At 36.9% G+C, this 19951-nt stretch overlaps 1 protein-coding gene across 5 annotated transcripts in view; it reads right to left on the reverse strand.

Moving 5' to 3' along the window:
• Positions 1-19951, reverse strand: part of schip1 (schwannomin interacting protein 1) — a 253101-nt gene that overhangs the window by 167293 nt on the left and 65857 nt on the right. For 3 of the 5 annotated variants that reach the window (XM_015360999.2, XM_015361000.2, XM_006637609.3), the window contains 3 exons: positions 11522-11586; positions 10395-10475; positions 8801-8951 (listed from right to left, as the gene is read on the reverse strand). In XM_015360999.2, coding sequence (XP_015216485.1) covers positions 8801-8951; positions 10395-10475; positions 11522-11586 — 297 coding nt within the window. The remainder of the gene's footprint in view (positions 1-8800; positions 8952-10394; positions 10476-11521; positions 11587-19951) is intronic. The other 2 variants (XM_015361001.2, XM_015361002.2) reach the window with 1 other exon arrangement.

A 19951-nucleotide genomic window follows, 5' to 3' on the forward strand; every position in this document is an offset into this window, starting at 1 on the left:
GAAATGTCTAATTGAGATTTGGACAATAAAGTACTGTAACGCTTACAGCCGACAAGCACTGTGTGTAAGAGCCGGCGTACCAGAGCGGGTGACGTCACCGCCCTTCCCTGTGATAGCAGGACCACAGCTACTGGGCTGTGGAGAGATCTCTCTTTAGCTCACGGGGCTAGGTCGCTGCAGAGAGACGCGGAAGTCCCGGGTTCGAGCCTCCAGTCGGGATGGGGCCGACCAGATGCGGCAAGGGCGCCTGCCTGAGCCCCCGTTGCGTTACAGTACAATCATGCAGCTAGCAAAAGTGTAAGAAACCCATTGAACGTGAACTTGAACTTGAACTTTATTGCCATATGTAACCGGTACTGGTACAATGGAATTCTTACTTACAGAAAGTCTCTTGATTGTAAAACAAGTGTAAAAAACAAGACAAAGTGCAAACAGTGCATCAAGACAATGTACAAACAAACAATAGACAATGTGCAAGTAAACATGTAGACAGTTTTAATGTAAACAATACAGACGTGTAAACAATGACTGGAGATGTGCAATAGATAAGAAATCATAAAGAGGAAGATGGTGATGGTGTAGGTGTGGTCCGAGGGAGATGGCTAAATGTGTTCGCCAGTCTCACTGCTTGTGGATAGAAGCTATTGAAGAATCTAGTGGTAAGTGTCCGTATGCTCTTATATCTCTTTCCTGAGGGCAGTGGGATAAAGAGCTCATGCCCGGGGTGGTGACTGTCCTCTGTGATGGCCAGAATTCTACCAGAATTCTATTGGTAAAACATTGTAGCAACAATCAGCTTAACTGAGCACAGTCTAATTTACAAAACATCAATAGAGATGCACTTCAGCCAGGGTTTTGCATATTGAAATTGTAATTATGACCGATTGCCTCCTTGAAATAAAGTAGCTGCTGTTTGTTTTCCAGTTCAAGTAATCATAATGACAGCAGTACTGTGGAAAAAAACATTTTTTTAAATGTTTTACTTTGCATAAACCATGAAAACTCCATGGACTACTCAATCTATCCATCAACATAGTGTATCTACCCATATTTCTGTTAACAGTAAACAATTCTGAAACGATTTTAGATAGGTAAATAAAAGCTTGAACGTATTGCATTTTTTTCCAGTTTAAGATGACCTTTCTCATGTCTGGGAGTAAAGGAATAGATTGCATACCAGAATTTCTAAATTCATATGGAAAGGAAAGCCACTGCTTACTCTCCATTAGTAACATGAAAGATCTGCAGGGGACACATCTCTGATAATTATTTCCAATCCTTTATACTGCAAGAACCATCTCATCTATTTAATTGAATCTTCACACATCTGTATCTTCGCATCCACTTGAAGAAACTCTGGTTTCTCCATATGCTGTAGACTGTAAAATTTAATTTCTAGCACATTTTTGATGAGGATGGTCTCATTCTATAACTTGTGATCTCAATGACTCCTGGTTTATCTTTCTTTTTTTACTTACATTTCAGTTCTGCAATGCATGCCTATGGTTTCCCCAAGTTGTCTACAAAAACTGTTGGATTTAATGGAAAACCAAAGGGACTGTTTTTTATTAGAGGCTTTATACAGTATGAAGCCTTAGCAACTGTTAGAGGGATTTGAATGTTACAGATGAAGAAATTTCCTGTGACAGCATTGGTGATCACGCTAATTTGTTTACCAGGGAGTACAATAACCTTGCCCCTTGTCCTTAGTCCCTTATATGCTTGGCCCAGGGGCTGTTGGGGCATGTGTTTTCTTATGTATATACAGTTCTAAAAAAAGAAATTCCTTGCACTTACCAATCTTTTACTAAATGATAACTGTATCTTGTTTTCTCGCACTCTTGCTGTTCCTAAAACAATGTTGGCACAGTATTGGGAGAATCCACATCCTTGACATCTTTTACATGTAGCTTTCTACAGATACATAGTACCAAAATGAGATGGTGTACTCCTGGATTTGTGGAGATGAAGTGTTCAGATCCTTATTGTACTATGTCTGCACTGAAGATGTCTAATGCTACTTGTGATCTTTAAGATGGAAATTTTTTTAAAATACAACAACAATACAGTACAACATAGCACCTGCCACCCACACCACTCTCAACCCCACCATTTACGAATGGTGGGGTTGAGAGTGGTGTGGGTGGCAGGTGCTATGTTGTACTGTATTGTTGTTGTATTTTAAAATTTTTGTATAATTTTGAAAAAATAAACTAATAGAAATTGTTTCACATAAAAATAGAATAAGACACTTGAAGTGCTCAGTGGGAATTATAACAGATGTGAAAAATTGCCTGTATGTCCAAAGTCCCAAGTCATTTTATAGAGTAACTGAAAACCAGTCTGTGTATTCTTGCTGTATCAGCTTATACAATATGTATATATACTATACAAGCCGTACTATATTAAAAACGTGCAACACTTGGACACAGCCACAAAGGAACAGATTATTAATGCCAGAGAAACAAGTCAAACACAGAAGCTCTGCAGTGACCTCTGGTGGCCTATCATATGCAGTACTGTATTGTATTGTATTTCTGAAAACAGGCTTTATCATGTCAGATGTTCTGAAGTACAGCCCAGAATGTTGCTGATGCATACCAAGTTATATCCAAAATCTGAACATGCCTACTGCCTGCCAGGGCCAGAGTTTCCTCTTCAGCATCACCAATAAAATAAATTCTGTTTATTATACTGAAGTTTATTATTTCACAGTGCCTTCGATTTAGCCTTTGACTCAGTAAAGGACAGAAAACTACGCTGCAGCTTTTAATGTAAAAATATAAATAATTTACATTGATGTAGAACACAATTTGATATTGTTTCTTATTTCTGTTGTAGGTGCAAGACATATAAAATATCACTTCTCCAGACATATGAATTTGGATTCCTATATAATGTACGTATATGAAAGTAACTGTATACAGACATCTCTAAATGTAATACTAGTTTCTTTTAGCTGAAATATGATTACATATTACCTAAATTCCTTTCCAGAGGTCTTCTAAGTCATTGGCAAACACCAATTTCTGGAACACTGTCATAAAAAGCATTTCTTATCCTAGATTTATAAATCAAATGTAGGTTTTTCTGGCACATTTAATGAAGGAAATAAATTTTGACAGCATGTTATTTCTGAATTATGCAGCGGGATTTCTTCCTGTTTAACAGTCACAATAAGATCATTAAGAATGACGTTGACAGGATACAGTGCTAATTGTATTTACTAATAAAACAGACTTATGAAGCCCACAAATTGATAAATTGCAGTTCAAGAAGCACTAAGCTAAGCACTTTCTGGCTGTAAGACCCTGAAGGTTATACTTCACAGCTTTTAACAGTCTCTCAGGACTTGTCTGCTTCAAAGACAAATTGTGAATGCTAAGTATTTTATGTCCACTTCTGTACCATTACTAAGGTAGATGCCATAATCTGTAAAATAAGGTAACAAGGCAATTAATTACCGAAGCATTGCTCAAAATGCATTTTAAGTAACCAAAACAAGAAATCAATTTACAGCCTGTCATATGGCAATCGAATTGCCCTGTGTCAGAGACAGATTGGGCAGCGCAAAGGTTACAGATTCAATCAATGCCAAGATGGAAGACCCTTCAGCATGCAGCATCGAGATGCAACATCATGTTTGTAAATATAGTGCTCACCAAAGATGCTCTACACATCTGAAATTCAAACAGGAAAGCAGTGGTGTTTCCACTCTATCAAAAATAGAAGATTGAAAATAAACATGAGTGAATCACTAAGGGCCACCCCTGGCACATCAAAGGTTAGCTAATAAATACCAAAATACAGTATATAGAACAAGGTGAGAGAAGGCAGGCTTCTCAGCCTCTTGTCATGCAGTGATGGAGCGGGGAAATGATGTTGTTAACAGTGTTGCATCTGAGCTGTGGTTTTACATCAAGCACTAAGGGCTGTTACACAAATGCAATTGTTTTGTATGCTTTGAAAATTAATTAATTAAGTCCTCATACAGTACATTTCAGGCTCGGAAAACAGAACTTTAACACAGATGGTTCTGAACTGGTGTAAAACACACATTTGCTCAGCTTGTGGACCGGATTCTAGGCTATTTTAGGCTAACAGCAATACCATGTCTATAAGTAAAATATTTTTCTTCATGTCAACAACAGAGGGTCTCTGGAGATGGGGAGCTTTCACCCTTGTAAAACATGTATCTTAAACCACTGCAGAAAAAGTATGCCTATCAAAGGCAGCTAAGAGACTTTATATTGTTCTTCTCTGAAACAAATTGCTTTATCTATGACTGCAGCATAATTAGGGGCACATTCTACTGTTCGTTTCCTGCCAATTTTCATAGTGCCTTCAAGCCTAATCTATTAATGTGAATCACAGTGCCACAATAGCCAGTACGTCTGCATGTCCCAGAGGATGATAACAGCAAGTGAAGGGTCACACAGTCTGGGTTGTTAATAGCAGCTCTACCCAATTATCCTTCCTCAGCAGCAGGTTACAACACTCTTCACTACAGCAGAGCCGCTAACAGTATTTTGCTCCACATACGTTGCTGCCCGACTTAACAGATGTACTTTAAACTCACTCGAGGTCGTGCCCCGCTTCTCTTCCAGGGCTGGCTGCTCTCTTCGGGGACTATCCTATTTTCTTTTGCATGCTGAGTATAACTACGCAACAGCAATTCCTATAAAATTTTAAATACACTGCGGAAAGAGCCTTGCAAAGGGAAAGCGTGTTGTTTCATAAATTACTAAACCTCCAAAAACTGTGACTGCCACGTTCAACGACCCGATTTCTCAGCCTGAAAGAAATATTATTGTGTAAAATCTCAGACAATGGTATTTATCTCACAAATGTAAGGGTTTCTTCTTGTTGTATTTCTTACACACAATGCACGGTCCAGGATCCAGGATAAGAGGTCATTGTACCATGCATCAAGAGAGGACAGGAAGGGAGGGAAGGAGGTAATGGGGAAGGTGTGGGGGGAGGGGTCTTCACAGCTGTGAGTTAGCTGTCCTAAGCCTGGTAAGAAGGAAAATGTTCTTCTAGTGACCTCTGCTGGGACTACAGGAGAGGTGCACCAAGCTGCAACAGGAGGACAATGCACAAATATTACACCAGCCTCACAAGGGCTTTTGACTCTTTTATGTTCTGCAGCAGCATGTCCACTTGATTTATTAGCCAAACATGCAATTAACACACAGATACCAAAATCTTAAAATCCTTTCTACAGTATTTACATTTTCAAGTTTCATGCAAGTTACTCCATCTGGAGTACTTATTTCCTTGTTCTCCATCTGGAGTACTTATTCCCTTGTTCTCCATCTGGAGGCTTGTTCCCTTTCAGCCGCCTTCGGCTAGTGGTCTTCAGCTATCATCCTTGTTCCGTCTGCCATGACTTTGGGACCTTCAGTCTTAAAACATTGCTGAAGGAACCATCTAGCATAACATCAGATGTCAAATACAAAACATCTAGATCAACCTCAGTAACTACAGAGTGATTTTTGGCAAAAATATTCTGGAATGGGTCGTGGTCAGTTAAGTTACAAATAAACCTAACGATAATTGTATTTGCATTTTATGATACATTACAATTGGCATTTAGTGCAAACCACAGTATAGAAAAAGCTGTATGTGGGTTGTGAATGATCAAATAACGGCTTAAGATTCCCATTCTTTAGCTACTCTTGTGCCGCTAAATCTAGTGCTGCTCTGGACTTTATTGATCAAAACATTCTCTTTGTATGCCTCAGATATTTGATTGGCATTAGTGCCACTGTACTCTGCTCACCTGACTTATTGGTACAACCGAAGACTGGCTGTATCACTTGGTCATTGTACTTCTGCCATGACAAGCTGTCTGTATTCATGTGCCTCAAGGGTCCATACTGTGTCCTGCCTTGTTTAACATCTGTTAATATGTATACTCAATATCCGATTTCAAATGGCAGTTCACTACAAAGGTTTTTGCTTCTAGCATACAAAGCATAAGTGTATCATTATTTTCTTTAGAGAGTGACAATAGTGAAAGTGGTTTTTAAACATGAGAAACAGATGGAGAAGATCCTAGGATCATTTAGCTATTATTAAAAGCAGACATGCTTAGCCTGAATAAACTTTCATTTGTAATTTCCCTTATGTTCTTAAAACCCTTTTTCTCTCCTGTATTATTTCTTGAATCAAATTCTTCTTCTATAATTTTGCTGAGAATTCTCTCAATGTCTTTGTATTTTTAGGATTAAATATTGTAATACTGGCAAATTTCAAATGCAAAAAAATAGACACCATCTTGCACAAAACAGTCAGGATGTCATGACACCCCCCATTATAATCACAGCACTAGTTGTATTCTTTTATAAAATATTATCGAATATGTTGTAATGAGTAATGTGTGTTAATATGTAAAATGTAGGGAACTCTGCATTTGTAAATATTTTTTAACTTTTATGCACTTGACTAATTGTTGTGTTTTCTGTGTAATTTTATTTTTGAATTTTTTATTTTTATGTTCTTTTTATGTATTCTTCAGCAGCACTGTGAGATACAAGGTGCTATACTGTATAAGTAAGTTTAATTGTATGTTTTTTAAAAGATTGATTGGCTGGTTGGTTGGTGGGCAGGTGTGTTTGTAGAACTGAATTGATGTGGCTCTTGTGGCTATGATAGATTGCAGGACGAAAACAGTCACATGCTCTCAGGGCTGCCTTGTGTCCTAAGCTTCCAGGATAGGCATGCTACAATTCTCAGCAGGATAAGCTGCTTATGGAAAATGGGTGGATGGTTCCTGTGATTTCTATGTGGCACTAAGCTGTTAGCCCATGATTGCTGTACACAGAGTATACAGTACTTTATCTTTAAACACATGATACTTAATTCATGCCAGATTTGGGTTAGCAGTTTTATTCCTTATAAAGCAGGTACATTACTACACTTGCACTCAGGGCTGTATGTATTAAAACTGGATCTTTCTTAAGCTTCCTGAAGTCAACATAACACTGATTTCTAAATTCAGGATTGCAATTGTGCAGTTGTGAAGAAAATAGCTTGGGGAGTATGGGATACTCACCAATGACAATTCAGGGAAAACAGGATTATCTGATCATGTTCTTTTGCATTAAATCTTCTGACAACCCCTGTTCTATCTATTAATAGTACACCATTTTTCCGTAAGAGGGAGTAAGAGCCTAAAAAGAAACTATGAGCTACACATCTGCTGCTTGTTTCTCAAATACTGAAGCAAATCAACAGTGAAAATGGCCTACATACTGTATGTAACAATTTAAAATAACAAATCTTTAATAAACTACATAAATGATTTTAAATGCATATGCATGTGAGACATTTTAGATAGTGGTCGAATAAAATATTAAGCTAAGCCAGTCCTCTGCTCTGTACTGTAATCTTTAATTTCACAAGACTATAATAGTTATACCGAGTTGTCTTTTTTCACTCTGAAATAATTGAAAATGTAATGAGAAAACTGTTGAGGCATTCATAAATCCAGCTTGCTTCTCCAAGAAAACTACCTAATTCATGCTAAAATATCTTTAGGTATTTTTCCAGCAGATTAGAGAGCAAACATTTATCTTAGTATAGCAGAATATCATTTCCTTACTTAAAAGAAAGTCACACAACCTGTCATGTTTAACAAAGATAAATCTGCTTTGCTTAAATGTAATAAATGTTGTTTTACATTAAGTTTCCAAAACACAAAGAAATAACATTCAAAACAAGCCGAATACCCATTTTAATTATTTTTTTTGTAAAAAGAAAATGGACTGCTTTATAGTCTATTTAGAGAGAACAATGCAGCATTGTGAAAGATCCTTACTATACACAAAATGGAAATCTACACTATCTTTCATAAACCTGAGTTTGTCTTATTATGCACTCTTGTTATTGTCAAGCATGCTGTATGAATAATTAAAGACATTTGTTCACAGTGGACTAAAGCAAAGACCTGCTTTAAAATTACAATGGTAATTCTTTAAGAAACACTACTGACTGTAATACTGTCACGATCCAGAAAAAATATGAAATTAAAGTTGCGATGGCTACTGCTCTCTGTTAAACTATCCAAGGCAAAAACTGTCTCTGAACGGGAGTATTGTTTTAATTCCTTGCATGGAGATTCTTTGTGTAAAGTGAATTAACCCATGCAGCAGCATGGAACTCTCTGGAACTAATACTGTGTTTCTTCATTTAGCCCAGGTTCTGTTAAACACAATTAAACATAAGCAATGCACCAAAAGAAGTATTATTATATTCAGTTTTAATTAGTGTTTTCCATTCTGAATTTTAACATGCAACCCCACTGAATGACAGTTTCTCTTGTAATAACATATACCTCATCTGCATCACTCTGTTTCATTTATCCAGAATACAGGAGGGGCTATTATAGGAAAAGATTCTCAGATCAGTTAAATTCTAATATACTATGTGCCGGTTGGCCTATTCTCATTTGTAGCCTTTCTTATATTCTCAAAGCAGGTGTTTATAAATGTAGAACACAGTTGACATATACAGTAAATAACACATTGTCTTGCAGGAAAAAGGAAAACCTTTCTACCAGGGGTATAATCTCTGCTTCCACGGCGTGGAAACAGCATTGACAGCAGACAAACCAGGGGAAACATGCTGATATCAAAGTCTTGGCAGCATCTATCCCTGACAGGTGTTCTGCAAGTCCAACAGGCCTAGCTGGTTAGGTCAGCTAAGTCGTTCTCCTCTGATGCCTGATGCAGCTTGAGAACACAACGCATGGAAGAGCCCAGGGCATCGAGAAAGGTGAATGTTGGGTACTTACAGGAGTGCTGCCATCCGACAGGGTGTTCATGCTGATGGATGTGCTCATCTTTTCAGAGGAGAGAGAGGGTGGGGAAGGACTGCGCTTCTCCATGCAGCTCGGGTGGAGACTGTCCTGCCGCTGGAGGTACTCACGCCATGCTCGCTGGATGCTGTGCAAAAAAGATACAGCACTTCATTCTCCTCCCATTACACCCAGTCGCGACACGACTGGGGCTTGTCAGGCCAGTTTCATCTTTGACAAACATGACCTGGAGAGACGAGATACAGAAGCTGCGATTGTCAGCTGTCTGAATGTGCTCTTGGCAGAGAAAGGGTAATCAAATGGGAAAGACTAATCTCAAACCAACAAACTGACAGGCGCTGAGTGGCAGAACGCCCTGCTCGGGATCTAATTCGGATTATTACATGGATGGTGCTCAAGTGGCGAGCAGTGCGCGTTGATAAAAAAAAGTGAAAAGCTAAAATAGCAGAGGTTTTGGAGTTAAATAGTCCGCAGCATGCGTAAGCCCTGCCAACGCAAGTAAACAAATTAATATGCAGATCTGCACTGTTATGAACAGTGTTTTAGCCCCCAGAAATATTAAAGGGCAGATGGTTGTGTAAATATGAATATACTTTAATTAGCTTTATTATTGTAGATTAAACACTAAGAAATGTATCGATGATAACTCCTTCTGTTACCATACATTACTGAATGGGAAAAAGAAAAAGTTAAATTAAATAAATATGTATTATAAGCAATCAGTACAAATAAAAAATTGTAAAAATACACATTTTTGGTTATTATTTTCTTCAGTTACAAAGAGTTACACATATTTCGCATGCACACTGTTATTTAAAAACATGCCAGTTGGTGGCAGCATAAAAGTAAATAATACAACATCTATATGCTTTGAAAGGCTAAGACTAGCCATTAATACACAGTATATGCAAAGCCCAAATACAGCATTAAATGAAAATGATTACAGAATCTCACTTAGCAAGGTGTTGACTTAGAACTATAAAGTGAAAACATACAGTATCACAATTTACAAAATTAAAACTGATATTACATCAAGATTATTCAAAGGTTCTTTTCTGAGTAATTAATTTCCAATCAAAGAAGATTCATATAAATACATCTCTGAAGTGTTTCACTATGACAACTGTTTCCACAAGGACTGGAAAGCAGTAAATCTAAAGGCATCATACTGTATGTCAAAACATTCCCTGTGGTAACACTTTATTAAAACAGGCTAAAATAATATCTTAGGCTAGGACCTCTCAATGCAATTCCTAGTACCTACTCTGTGCTGCAGGTTTTTGATCAAACCATCACTAATACATTTATTTTAAAATGTAACATTCTTTATATTGTGAATGATATACATATCTCTCATTTCCCGTATTCAGTTATATTTACATGCAATGGAAAGATGTACAGTAAGAATGTTGAAATTATGTTCTGTTCATATTAGAAATAATGACAGTCTACGTAAAGTCTGAAAACCAAAATTTCTGGAGGTTTAAGATCTAAATGAGAAAGGATATTTCAGAAATCCTAAATGCCGCATGGATCGTAAATGAGATGAATCCGTGAAAATTAAGCTTACATTAAAACTTTTGACTCTAGTGGCTGCATTTTAATTTGGCACTTCTCAATGTTGTTTTCTATGTCCATTGTGAGCTGATGACTGTGAAAGAAAAAATAAATAACAGCTTCAGACTGTATCACAGAAAAATTACAACAACCGCCATATTTAGATGCTCACATGGCTGACAGTTCTTCTTATAAAATACAAGCATTTCTTTACATTTTTTTTATATTTTAGACTAAAATTGTTAAATGAAAGACTTACAGGTATGTGCTCACTAACCATGTATCCCCAGAGTTTATGAAGCCAAAAGCAAGAGGAGACACTGAGTCTCTCTAACTGAGGCGGAGAAGTTTAATAATATTTTAGATTTTCACTTGTTGTACATTTACATTTCTTGTTTCAGTTTGATCGACGGTAGCTTTTACATGTCAGAATTGTGCACATCAGAACTACTGTATACCCTTTTTACAGTATCCTACAGCATATTAGCATTATTATACTGCATGTGTCAAAACCACTAAGGATTAAGATTCATGGCCAACTACAAAGAACAATAAAGAATAAAAAAGTATTCCACACAAGTCTGAGGTCCACATATGCAGAAGGTGTCTGGGTTCTGAGGCAAAAGTGCAAAAGTGATACTATGCAGTCTGAATGCTACTGTTTTCAGAAAGCAAACCACAAATGGTGCCTAAAATTTACTTTAGTTGCTTTATGCCTTGAAAAAACATCTCTGCGAAGGAAAACTTTAAATAAAGGCAAGAGCTACATTCCTTTGGGTAATAAACTCAGGCAAAATGCAGCAAGGACTAACTAAAGGAACCCCTGTGCATGTTACAGAGACCAAGTAAAGGGATTTAGAACTGAGGAGAATGAATGTCAAAAGTGGCTCTCAGAAGATCCTGCAGCAGAGGAGTAAAGCACAGTTATTTTCTTAAACCTGCAGTCACGAGCATAACCACCAGGTGCAATCAATAAATAAAACATGTGCTACATTAATGTATAAGCTGCAGGGGAAAAGATGTGTACAGTACTGTATATCCTGCACAGATTGAATTACAATCCAAAGAAATAGAACCGTTTGTTCTAAAATAATAAAATACACAGAAGGACAACAGAAAGCAACAATCTTGTTAACTTACCTTTGTAGCTGATATTTCCCATCGTTCTCTTGCTTCAGATTACTCTGTAACCTCTTCAGCTCCTCCTATGAAAATGCATAGCTTGTTAGATGTAAAATGGCACTTTAGTTCATATTCTGTATGCAGGCACACATCCTGGATGTATGCAATTTAACTAGTGTATTATTAAATATACAACTACTGTATTAGCTATGAAAAAAACATACTTCTTTCTATCTGATTTATAATTAATTATGCTTTCATGTTTCTTCTATGAAAATGGGATACTGGTAACTGAACATTCATCCCGGAACAGAACAGAAGCATGACTAGGAAAAAAGTATTAAACATTGTTTAGAACAAATAACATTTGCTTTATACAGTATCTGCTATGGTATCAATTTTCTCTCAAAAAAGCTTTGTTTTCTACAGTTTAATTCAAAGTCAGAATTTGCTTAAAACACAAACAACCTGTGCTGCAAGTATAAAATAGGAGGAAAATATACAGTTAGTAAAATGATTACATTTTCATCCCCAAAATTGAGTTTACTCAAACCAAAAGGGCTGTTTGGGCTTATGACTGGATCTAATCTTCCTCTACCTGAATGTACTGTATAACCTGCAGTGCACCTCAGGTCCAAGTATAACTGTAGGGAAGCACTCTAGTGATATATCATTGGCATATTTTTCCCTAAAAAGCAGGTTGGGTGGTTAATGTTACTGAAAGTAAAAACGTATTAAAACTTGTCAGTGGTGCCTTTTCTCAAGAGGTCACAGCTTGGAACCTTGAAGAGCAGCAGTGGATACAGTATGTGACATCCAGTTTGATATCAGATTTATAGGTTTACCTTTTGTATTCAGAGAACAATGAGGCAATGAGGTAAACAAAGAAATGGACTTTAATAAGACCTTCAGTCATACAACTGCCTCTGACACTACACCCATATCAGTTTCTTTGACAAGCATATTCACTAGCAAAGCAATTTACGGTAAATAATTTCAATGATACGGTAGATGGATTAGCAAATTTTAGCATATTCCCTTATTTCCCCCCACTTATTTTTATGCATAGGCTTTCTATCTGAATTACTTATAGTGAATGCATACATAATTTAAAAGTGCAATTTAATTAAAAGTGGAATTAAACTAGGGAACCCCTTGTGGGACATGAAGTGTGTTTATGCATCAGTAAGATGTATGTTAAGAACCACCAGCAATTTGGTTTCTTTGATGATTATATCACAGTAAAGAGCTGCTTCATATGTAGAGCTGTGTAGGCCATTTGTCATTGCTACAGAAAGTTGATCCCATTCCAGATAAACTGAGACACATGTATCCCAAGTGGCATGACATACAGTAATTTGACATAAAAATTCCACACTGCCCATGGATCATTTACATTGAGGTGAGGAAAACCAGATATCCCAGGCAACAGCAGCTGAACCTCCTCTTTCAGGTGTTTTAGTATCATTATAATAGTCTTTGCAAGAAACGATAAAACTTGTTTAAAAAAATGGATCGCAGCTGTGATGTCTCAAACTGTCCAGAGCCAGAGAATTAATGAAGGCAGCCTGCTCACTGCAGCTGTGAGAATCTCAACCTTACCTTTTCTAGCTCAGTTCCATAGAGCTTAAAAGCTGAAGATACCTTTCAGATTCACAAATGAGGTCAGGAATCATAATACAAGTGCTGTTTGGGAGTTGACACAAAACACTTTAATGAAGAGACTAGCTTCCTTGTACATTTTAGACTAATTACAAATCAATAATGTTGGTAATACATTATATATAAAATCAATATTTGTGTTTGAAAATACTAGTAAAGCTATTATATATCATAAGACATACAATGATAATTATAGTATTTCCCATATAATTGTATATATTAAATATATACATTATAGTAATTATAATATACTGTAGTACATTGTGGTATTTTTCTTGTGGATTTTCAGAGGCTGAAAACAAGAACACATGCATACATCTTTTTAATTGAGTTGAATCCTGCTTGCTTTCATAACAAGTGTAGGAGCAAGTTGCCTTTTCAGAAGATTATGAAAGGAGAGAAACAAACAAGAACACCAAACAGAAGCATATTGCCTCTGTTTCTGAGGGCAGAGAAAGCAACACCTACGATAATCAGCAAACTGCAGGCATTAGCATTCTGCTGGTTGAGAAGCAGACTTTTGTGGAAATTAGAACAGGAGGCCAGGTAAAACAAGGACAAGCCTGGCCTGCTGCCTGAAGCTTTCTTATCAATTCTGTGAGTTTGTGACAGGATTTTCACCGCTCCAAACTGGCAGAGCTAACAAAGTGGAATTGGATTAATTGTACGCCTATCTAGCATGAAGCTTTACAGACCAGGTCCCAATTTACTACAAAGTACACAGGCTGAGAGAGGCGAAAAATCTCTCTGGAAGCTCCTGAGAATAAAGTAAAAACCTGAAATGACTTTAAGTCTCATAACTGGAGGTGCTGAATTACTTAACTGTTTTTCACTGACACTGCAATCCCCTTAAGTAGACAAGAACTCCTCAAAGGAGTGGAAAGCACAAGAGAAGAAGCTTTTATCTGCTGTGCTGCATCCCACACAAAGCTGCCTCTCCTACTGTAGGAGGTGAGGAATGGAGAGGGGCTGGAGTGTCCTCAAGGGTCAGCTGACACAAAGGTCAGAGGTTAGACTCCACCAGTCAAGGCAGGATTTGGGTCTTTTACATCTAGTTCCACTGCAGTTAAATTCAGTAATTGGTTCCTTACTAAAGGTTCACTTTGGGTGGGTTCTGAAGGGCATCGGCCTTTTGAGTTACTGTACACCTCAAATTAGAGGGGAGAGGGCAACACACCACGGCATTACTGAGAAAAAAAGTAAAAGGTTTATAGGGACTTAGAAATAAATACACATTAAGCAATGGGTTAAATCTCCAGGGGATTTCAATACATATATTTTAGCTGCAGAATAAGAGAGGCATGATAGTAAATACAAATTGAGACAATGTGATTTTCACTTAATTGTAAACTATGATCATAATACTGTACACTTTTATAGCAAGGCACATTAATGTTACCAAGCAAGGATAATAAAAATAAAAAAAAAACTGTAGTGAACTAAAATGCAGTTTTGTTTGTCTGTGTGATATTCCCTTGAGCCTGTTAGCTGTACTGTACATACTGTATAGAGCAGCTTTATTCTGTATGAGTATGGTGAGTCAAAGAATATTATGTCTTTAGTAAAAGAGACCTCTTTTTTGCCCATCACATTAAACTTAAACAATATGTTACACAGTGTTTATTGAGTAAAGTTTTTTTAAATAAATAAACACTATTAATCAATATAAAATCAAACAATATTATACCGTATCACATATTTTGTCTCTTGGGTTAATGCAACAAGGTAGTTAATGCATCACACTCTTTGAAAGTTTGATGCTGGTGGTTTAAGTGAAGAAAAATAATTAGATAATAATATTGCCTCCTGGTTCTAAATGAAAATCATGAATATGAATGGCAGAGAAAGCAGACAATTCATTTAAAGATTCCAGCAGCTGCCTGATTTGATTGGTGACTTGCACCACCATCAGAAGGGATTTCCTCTGAAATGGCAAGTATTCTGCTTTGAAATTAAAATTAATCAAGATTTTATTGTTCCCTTTTGATCTTTTAACACCATCACCCACAATGTAATACACTTACCTATTCAGATTAGATTGAAGAATAACTGTTGATAAAGATTTTAATTACTTCTGGGTTTAGTAGGACTGTTTCATTTTGTGATACAAACTTGAAATCATTTGTTTCAGAAACTGCTACTAGAAGTTTTTCTCACTAATCACATACATAACGCAGACTTAGAATCAGTAACCTTCACATCAGACTTCACTGTGGCAGATTAAGAAGTGGGACCAGCTGCTCCACATGATAGCTTTGATGAACTCACTGCTTTATTGCAAATCAATGTCACGTACACACTTCTATAACATTAAAATATCCTTTCTGCATGGAATAAATCTGTCATAAAGTGCTTTAGCCCAAAATGCATTTCTTTTTTTACCTCTTCCTGAAACCCCATAGTCGAAAGGTTGTGTTTCTTTTCTTCTCTTTTCAGCATGGAATAAACCTTTACTTGTTCCTTTATAGCCTATGCATGCTGACGCAGCTCCCTACTTGAACCAGTTCAAACAGTCTGTGAGTTTGGTAATGGAGACACTCTGTGGTCAGTGAGACAATCATTTCAATTTACAGTTACTGATGGCCTTGTCAATGCTTGCTGAGTCTATTAACTTTCCTTTCAGTCCAAACAAAAGCAAGGTTAGCCACAAGACACTTGTTCATGATTATGCACCCCATAATAGAGGCTCCATTTGGCAAGACAGGAAATCTCTAGGTGAGTGACCACCCATTGCCTGTGGGTACAGAAGATCAAAAATCATTTACTTTATTACAGTTTTAAAGAAACTTGTTAACTGAGCAAGAAATGAGCCTGAAGCTCACCCTATCATTGTGTTTTGCATCATATCCCTCAAGAGATCAAGAATATTGATGCTGAAATAGCTTTGTTCATGCAGGTTTCACAAGGAACTTTGTCTGAATGGAACTAATTAGTCAAATAAGAACTGTGCCTACAGTTTAAATTTCAGAGAGAAAATTGCGAGGGAAAGGCAGAAAAACCCAGCCTACAGAATACTGAAGCAATTGATTTGAATTGACAAATAGTAAAAATGCAGTAGAATCACTTTTTTCTATTGTTTATATGCACTTGCAAGGGTGTCAGTGTACATTGTACATACATTTTTTTTCACTCCAGATAAAGGTAATGTAACTAAAATGCTGTCTGACCTACGGTAACATGTAAAACACTAGGGAACATTTTTTAAAAAGACTTATTCTGATTAGAATATTTTGAAGATTAATTTATTTCTATTTTGAGCATAGCTCTTAAAACAAGGCTTTATTATTTACTTGGAACTTGTCTAGACAGTCCCAAATTGCTACCCCATGGGATGTATCTTCTAAACAAAGACCAGATTGCATCTAAGTCATGCAAAGCTTTGTTTGTGTTTGATGAAGGGAATCATACCGAGATTTTAAGCACATCACCCATTTGTACAGAACTGGGAGAAGCCAAAATAAAAGGAGTATGCTGTTGGTAAGGCTTTATGATATTTGTCTAACTAACAAAGGAACAGGTGGTAAAATGCCATCCTGTCAGAGTGATTCTCTACAGTTAGCCAGATATTAAGTCTCAGATTTCATGAGATGCAGAACCCGAACGCTCTAGGAAAACTGCACACATTGCAGAGCAATGGGAAATCAAATTCAATATTACTGTTCCTTTGGAAAAAAAAGTATAATCTTGTGCATAATGTAAATACATTTCATCTTGTGAATATAAATCTTCTTGTGAAGCTGAGGTGCCAGTAAGAAAAATCTATTTCTGTCAGATACTCTCTATTAGAAATACACTATATTGCCAAGTGCACAGTATAATTACAGCCCAGACATTTTCAGGATTTTAGTTGTTGTATATACTCTGTTCTCAAAAGACCAGACACAGACTGAAGACAAAGTTTTAAGGCACAATGGCACATTATTCAAGAATTTAAACACTCATTTAATTATTCACCACCTTCATTGCCATTAAAGGGGCACAAATTATAGCATGGTTTTAAAAACTAATATGTACATGTTCTGAGACTATCCCCAGTAAAAATGATTAACAGATTATTAAATCAAATCAAATTTGCTAAATCCACACAAATACATTCTGACACACTGCATCTGGTTATCACCCTCAAAAACATGGCGCATTCGTAGAGCTGGTCGATACAGATGTCTGGTCAGTCCTTTTTCAAAAATCATGTATCTGTAAAATAGGCTACTACTGTATATACAGTATGTACAGAGTCCCATTCCCTCTACTTTGTTTTTTCTTTACATGCAACTATACAGCACAGTTGTATTTGACCAGAACAAGCACAATTAGGAGAGAACAAAGAAGAACACAAACATTTCCTCAGTGCGTTACAGATTATAAATGTGCACTATAAATTTAGTGTCCAAAAGAATATCCCTCCAAATGGAGCTAGTCCAAAGCCGCGGGAGAGAGGATCTGGAATGTGAGCCACTCTCCCTCACAAATCTGCTGTAGCTCAGGCTGCGGAGACCAAACCGTCTGTCCAGCAGGGCGCAATCCGATTCCAAGGCATCCTCCTGCTTCTGGAGAGGACAGAGGTCCTGGTGAAGCCAAGAACAGCTCCTGGCATACGACAGAGCCTTTTTAAATGATGAGCTGCCTGATTCGGAAGAAAATTTGGAAGTTCAACAATAATCCAAAGGTCCAAAAGTGTCTGAACAGCAATGGGTGTTTTTTTAATAGCGAGAGGAGCACAAATTCGTTTTGGGGGGAATCTCTGATAATAACAAGATGACTCTTAAAGTAAAAAAAAAATACTTTACAGAAGTTACTGACAGAGTTCTTAAAATATAAACGCAGCATGAACATACTGTATGACACATAAAAAATAGCTCAGAATACATGAACTACAAGGTAGTGAGATGGTCATTTTTAAGGAATGCAACATTTGGTTTTAAAAACAAAAAAATTATAATTTTAAAAATAATACACAGACCTTTCTAAAATATGTCTGAACCTTCTTGCCTTTGCAAAGTGTCGCCTTCGAAAACATAAGGCATACTGAAGTAACAGCAAATGTTTTTCTTTAAAACACACTATTTAAAAAAACGACAATTCCTTCTTCATCTTGAATTGGCACATAATTTGCTGGATAAATTCTGCACAGCTTGTATTTTTGGAAAAATGCATCATAGCCTTGAAAATGGTACAGTAGCATACACAAATTACAGTATACATATTATGCACTTGTTTTTTGCATGCATTTTAATTATTAATGGACAGTAGACAGTAAAACAGTATTTGCATGTTTGATGTCATTATTTACAAACAAGGCAAAGAATATGTAGTTCACGAATAGCAGAAGCTCTTTTCTTTTCCCAAATGCTTTGTATTCAAGAATGGAAGCCTTAGCATAACCCAACTGTCAGAGCAAACAGCATAAACCCACTGACAAATGAAAGTTCCTGCTGGCTGTGCCATTTCCATTATTTGCATTAACTTTATTACAAAATCTTTACAAGTGGTTGACAGATTTAAAAGCCCAGGAAATGTCTGCATAATTTAGACACGCTAAGGACAGAAAATCTATACTAATTTTGGTTTTCGCACCACCAAGCTTAGGTTATTGATTATTAGTTGTTTGTGGCAAAATTTATGAAGTTGCCCAGGGTTCTGTACCCCTGCATGAAGGCTTCTGACACATTGACCTTGAACCCCCCAGAGCAGTAAAGAACAGGCAACCCTAGCAGCTGGTACACTGCTGTTCCCAGCTTGCCACTGTAAGAGATACATTTCAAACATTACGCCGAGAGTGACCCAGCTGCATGTTCCATGTCAGGCAAATTAAACTGGATCAAGGTCAAGCTACAGATGATTGTAGTGTGCTGAGTTACTGCCTGGATTATGGTTCTTGTATAAATCTTCACTTTTCCTTCACTTTAATCTCCAAAAACTAAAGAAAGCTGAAGCTATTAAAAGCATTTTAAACACTTGCTGAGTTTACGGCGAGCCCAGAGTTGTTGCACGTTATGACACCAGCCTCTAGGGGTTCAATCCAAAGCAAAATCATTTGTCAGATCCTAGAGCGAGGAATAGGCTACAGTGCCGATGGCATTCCCTGGATGAGAAAATATCAGGAGTGTAAGGCAGTCTTGTCAAAACTGATCCCCAGTGGAAAAGGATTGGCAGAGACATTCTCATTTAACTCCGTCTTCATAACTCTTAACCAGGCCCACAGACACCCACCCACAGCTAAGACCAATACAATTGTCATAATTACAGTACTAAATGAGCAAGCAATAAAAAGCTTTGCTTATCATTTAACCACATGTAACCCTATATATACTGTATAATCAACAAAATTTAAACCGGCTAATAAATGGCTAAATTTGGCAAATAAAATCAAAATCAAACTGTGGTAGTTAAAAATGTATTTTAGGAGTCACCTGTAAGCCTGTACACCTGTAATATGAAAATGATTTTAAAAAGCCATCAGTCACACTGATCTTTAAAGGATGAATGGAAATTTATATATATGGCCCGTGCAGTTGTATGTACGTTATGATTAGTATTGCAGCAGGTTATCAATAGTTGTGAGGAGAACAAACATCAAGCGTGCACAGAGAGATCACAAAATGTGTGTTTGTATGTTTCTCACACACATTTCTCAATCTCTCTTGATGTAAACTCTCCTCACAACAATCAGTAACCAGCATATACAGTATATAAAGCTCTGCAACATCTTAACTGTAACTGTAATGGATTACTTTTAAAACTAACCTCCCCATCTATGCTCATGAATGACAGATTAGTACTTAAGAA

This window comes from Lepisosteus oculatus, chromosome 13, assembly GCF_040954835.1.
Source record: "Lepisosteus oculatus isolate fLepOcu1 chromosome 13, fLepOcu1.hap2, whole genome shotgun sequence".
In the NCBI taxonomy this organism is placed as follows: domain Eukaryota; kingdom Metazoa; phylum Chordata; class Actinopteri; order Semionotiformes; family Lepisosteidae; genus Lepisosteus; species Lepisosteus oculatus.